Source organism: Propithecus coquereli, unplaced genomic scaffold (assembly GCF_000956105.1).
Source record: "Propithecus coquereli isolate 6110/MARCELLA unplaced genomic scaffold, Pcoq_1.0 Scaffold9, whole genome shotgun sequence".
Lineage (NCBI taxonomy): Eukaryota > Metazoa > Chordata > Mammalia > Primates > Indriidae > Propithecus > Propithecus coquereli.
This window is the reverse complement of record NW_012155284.1, coordinates 4,670,343-4,676,086: the sequence shown is the minus strand read 5'-3', so window position 1 is coordinate 4,676,086 and position 5,744 is coordinate 4,670,343. Positions and strand designations below refer to the sequence as shown.

General features: G+C 31.5%; 1 protein-coding gene across 1 annotated transcript in view; it reads right to left on the bottom strand.

Moving 5' to 3' along the window:
• The window catches only part of AP3B1 (adaptor-related protein complex 3, beta 1 subunit), a 271,170-nt gene that overhangs the window by 200,139 nt on the left and 65,287 nt on the right, over positions 1-5,744 (bottom strand). The window contains exon 6 of the mRNA XM_012664483.1: positions 364-546. Within this exon, the coding sequence (XP_012519937.1) occupies positions 364-546 (183 nt within the window). The remainder of the gene's footprint in view (positions 1-363; positions 547-5,744) is intronic.

The following is a 5,744-nucleotide window of genomic DNA, read 5'->3' as shown; positions in this document are numbered from 1 at the left end:
AATGAGTACCTGGAACAGCGGGGGGCTCAAAGGTATTTTTTTGTAACTAGTAACAAAAAAAAATCCATGGTTTGGCAATGTCATTTTAAACATTGTATCACACTCCTAACAAGGGCCTCTTACCAGGTATCATACTAAAAGTTTACATACTGTGCCATTAAACATGTATTAATCAGTGCCAAAACAACAATTATTCTTGCAATTATACTGTTTTCCACTTTTCTAAAAGAACATGAGAAAAATGAGTCTTCCTGAACTAGGCAGATTTCTATATTTTACTGTTCTTAATTTTTTGTATACATTTTTAACAGCTAATCCATTCTCTTAGTATACTTGATAAGTGGAAGACTATTCAACACTTACCTCTTTCCATGGGCTGACAAACTGTGTCCGAGCGTATCGAGTTAGCATGTGGATTATGACAACCTGCCCCCACTCTTCAACATCAACTAGTAAGTTACATAGCTTGCGGTAATTCTTGTGAATCAGGTCTATTCTATCCGGGCATACTTCTTCAAAGGCCATCACAACACTGCCAGCTACGAGCTAGAAAAGAAAGAAATAGTAACTTATTAAAAAACATTTCTCTCCCCCAACAAAGATCCTAATCAGGATACAATGGTGTAATCAGTGTCATGACAATCAATATTTAAAGTATTCAGTCATTCAATTAAAATGAATGTTCACGTTTGAATAACAAATAAATTTTAAAATATCACTCCCTCAAATAATAATTTTAATAGTTGTAATATGTCTGGAAAACTAATACTATTCTGAAGAGAGGTAAATTCTGATTTTCTTTATTCCATAAGATTAAGTTTCAATAAATTTTTCATATACGGATTAAACATTAATTATGCACATTTTTCATTTGTAAAGGTAACCTAAATTCTTATCTAAAAATGTATTACTTAGTTCATAACAATATTCAGAAAAGAATCAAGACAATAACGAGAATGACATTGTGTCACTTTAAAATAAGAATGACAATAATTTCACAATGAATTTATGTTAAAAAGTGTATGAGGAATTCAAAAATGTTTTTAGTACAAAAACACTTTCAAATTTTACACATCTTAATCAACCTGTTTTTACCAACATAATTTATTTACAAAGAAAACACAGTGGCTGAAATTTCGGTACATCACCTGAGCTATTATCACTTTTATAAGAATGTATATGAGTTGGAATAATATATTACCAACAAAAGGTAGCTTTCTCCAAGACCAATTAATGAACCATAAGTGCTAATTTTTGAATTGCCACACTTTTAAAAAGTGGTAAAATTAAGATTCCTTTAGTATAAAGATACAAGCTAAGCAGGGTATGTAATATACAAATTCTTCTATATATGTACTACGACATACATGCAGTTAGCCAACAGTATAATACGGTTTTGAAAAAACAAATTAATATCATATTCTTTCTGAACACTAGGGATCCTCATTTTACTGTCTAAAATTTCCCCAATGACTTAAAATAAGCAATTAAATAGAAATACAACTTACTGAAATGGTACTTTTTGAAAAATATTAGATACAATGATATTCATATTTTGAGTATTTGTCCCTCTACTTGGCTGACTTTTAGTTTATTAATATGCAACCAACAATACAATTGAAAGAAAACAGCTCAGAATATAGACTTGCTATTATGCTAAACAAGTTTCAAGTCCTGTGGGGATTTTATGAATTACCAATCAGCATAAACGTGAAGCCGCATTTATTGACTCCAGCCCTGCCCATGTACTGGTGCCTGCTGGTCCCAGCATGTATACACCGCAATAGAAAAAGCAAAAAATTGATTATCTGTGTGAACTAAATAAAAATGTACTATACATATAATTTTCTATTTGCTATTGATATGGAAAGGAAGTTACGTTTGTGTTCTCAACTCCACATTGTGATGTCTTGTGCATAAACTATTCTTCAGAAATTATACTCTGTGATAATCACATTTCTATAAGGTTAGAATTAGTATCATTTAAAAATCTCTTAAAACAACTAAATTTATGACATCATACTATAAAATAACTCATTATTTGTGAGATATAAATATCTCTATATATGATTTATATATCAACCTTATATTAATATATCTATATCAATTGGCAAAGAGTGTTAAAGTGCAAAAATAAAAAATACCACTTAGAATAAAATGACCCATGAAATTAAACAGGTAAGTCAACAGTTTTTAATTTTAAAAATACTAGGTAAAATCAAGTTATTTTGTCTAAACCTAGAAATTCTTTTCTTCCAAAAGTGTTTAGACACCAAACAATTAAATGGAAAATCAGCTACCACATATTAAATTTATTAAACCAAGAGCTATAAGTATACAATAATTCTAAAGTACTAACAAATATCATAAAAAGGAAGAAAATTATTGATTACTTAAGGACAAATAAAGTTTATGGAAACATTGTAATAATTAGAAAGAATGTAAAGAGGGTACCTTTATGAAATAAAAATGACCATTTTAGATACTTCATTGCCTAGTTTTAACAATCTGACCCTGGGCTAAACACTAGAGGAAGAATTAATAATTTTGGTCTATTAAGTGTTCAATATTCTATAAAACATTTAGAACTAAAATAAAATGATCTACTCAGTTTTTAAAACCAAAAATATTGGTTTCCAAAAAACAGACAGTTAATTTCCATCTCACTGTGTCAATAATAGCTTTTCATAGAACGGGAAAAATAAATCACTCCAACAAAACTAGCAATGAGCTCATCAAATTCAAATGCAGTTTTCCATTTATGTATTTTTTATATTAAAGCAATAAACATGGTTCATTTATCTTCCCTTGGTTGCCACGTTTTTCTGTGCTGTTGCTATGAACTTTGGCCATTAGCTGTGCTCCAAGGTAAACTACATGAACCATCAACAAAAGTGACACCCCATCTATGGAGTTCATATTTTCTCCAGATTATCTATGCTAGTTGACAAGCTGGTAATGAAAAAAATCACACTAAGCAAATGGCTCCTCTAATAACAATAAATTTTCTATAAAATTATGAAGGGTACAAAACGTTTCCTTGCATCTATTTTGTCATGAATTCTAATTAACGTTGCAAAAACCTGAGAGTGCTGGGTCATCACAAGAAGTGCATCAAGGTTTGATTGATAATATGGTATAAGTTGGCCAATGCTGCCAAGATTGTCTTCCCTTAAATTAATGGCCATCCAACCTGCCCTAATCATACAGCCCAAATGATATTCCCCTTCTTATTTCAATTTTCTTGAGGCATGGAAAATGGGAAAGATTAGTCATTTATCTTCTAATAGCTGGATAATAGATCTATCACAATAAAACAGCTGCACAAACTCAGGGGTGTGTTTTTTTGCCCGTAACACTGAGGCTTTTACCAACATTAAATCAATAACTTATAAAATGGCGTCTTACCCCTACAGTTTAGCTATAAACTACCAAACTATTTATTAAACATAATTTTGTAGAAAATTAAGGAAACTTTATATCATCAAAAAAAATGAAAATCTGTTTTTCAATAGGCACTGACTTAATTTGTTTTCCTAAGAAACTCCATTTTCTATTAGAAAGTTAAATGCTATCCAAATGCTTTCCTTAAAACTAACTTGAAAGAAAAAGGAAATAAATATCACCCTCCTTCTGAGGTATTCTAAATAAAAGAATGTCCACTTCTAAGCTTGAATTGCTCAACAAATATGGATTTCTACATTTTACATTTAAAGAAAAACAAGAGAAAGTGTTATAAATTTTAAAAATGAATTCATAAGTGAACATTAGGGAAGGTCTGTAGTGAAGTAGAAAAGTGTTTCGGATATGTTGAGAAGGTGAATGAAAATGGTACAAAATTTAAGAATATACAATGAAAAATATACAAAGTTATAATAGTTAATTGGGGATGATAGAATATAGATTAAATGTTCCCTTTTAATTTCATTGACTACAGTTCTAAGGTTTCTGTATGTTTTAAAATGCACAGATACCTTCAGACGACAATTACCTAAAATAAATAACACCAAAATATTCTTACAGTTATGTTACCATAACTGTGTTCTTAAAACTAAAGTGATTTATTTTTAGGAAAGAACTATTCATATGACAAATATTGGTCTTTCTGTAATGAAAGGGAAAAGCCATTCTATTACATTTTAATATGCTTATAGCTCCATCTTTCCTTAAAATGAAAACTACAGGACTAATTTCTTTGAGATCTCAATTGAAAGAAAATCTTCCTCTAGTCTAAAAGAAGCAACAGAAGGTATGTCTCCAAATCAATAAGGTTATATGAAGAAAGTTTAATAGAGTAACATCTTTCAAATTTATATTTATCAGCAGCGATATCAATGTCATCATCTTGATAATGATACCAAGAAACTCCTGCTGACAGCAAATAAATTCCTTTTTAAAATGTGAAAATAAATTAGACTTGGTTCGTTTAATTGGGAGATTGTTAAATAAAAATGATTTGTGATTATTGTTAAGTGTCAAGGGAGAAGAAATGTACCTGTTTTCCTTCAATAAAATATTAGATGTGACCAAAAAAGGGTAATAATTAAGATAAGATCCACAAATATCTGTGTAGATATCAGAATACTTTTAACCTTTCCACAATGGATTATAATCACACAAAGGAAAAAACTGTCTGAAAACATTTTCAAAACATAATCAATTTAAATACTGGGTAGACAAGTTAATGATGCCCACGTAAATCTGAATCTCCCAACCCAAATCCCCCAAAACCAAAGGACCAAAACCTATGCCCTAAGCTGAACTCAAAACAGAGAATCTCCGTACTTTAAAGTACACATAAGTAGAAAAATAAGCCCTAAATCCCAGAGAGCTGTTTCCATGCTTATATTACAAAACTTTACAATAACCTATGACAGTAGGAAAAAAAATTACCCAGAACAAAGCAAACAGGGGTTAGTGGTAGGTGTAAGAGTAAACTAAAATCAATAATAGAAAAAAAATCAACACCCTAAGTGTGAAAATACTGAAAAAGATTCCTGGTAGTTCAGAGCAGATGACAAGGAAACGACTTAACGGAGAAGACTACTCACTAAGGCCATCTTGGAAAGGGAAACAGTTTCAAGGAAAAAATGGGTTAAAAAAAAGTAGAGGGAGAGGAGCCCCTCAGAAACTGAGGTAACAGAAAAAAAAGTAAAAGGGGAAATTTTAGGCTCCTACAAGATATATCTCAAAATAATCTTAGGACATATACCCATCCCTATGCATGCCCTTCCCCCAAAAGAACCATCTAATAAAAAAACATACTTTGCTATTCCAACAGAGAGAGTGCTCTTAATACTTGCCAGCCACCTCAAAGTCAAACCACCAATCCTGTCCATGCAAAGATGCAAATAATCCACAAGCATTAAACACAGAAAATGGAAATCATAACAATTTAACTGGTGAAAATTACCCACAAAAAAATCAATGGTGAAGCAAAAGGAAACACAACACTACAAAATGAATTAAGTACCCTCAAAAGAAGTATCTGAAGATAGAAAAACGAACATGAATTAGAAATTCAAAAACAGGGCCGGCGCGGTGGCTCACGCCTGTAATCCTAGCACCCCGTGAGGCCGAGGCAGGTGGATCATTTGAGCTCAGGAGTTCAAGACCAGCCTGAGCAAGAGCGAGACCCTGTCTCTACTAAAAAAATAGAAAGAAATTAGCTGGACAACTAAAAATATACAGAAAAAATTAGCTGGGCATGGTGGCGCATGCCTGTAGTCCCAGCTACTCGGGAG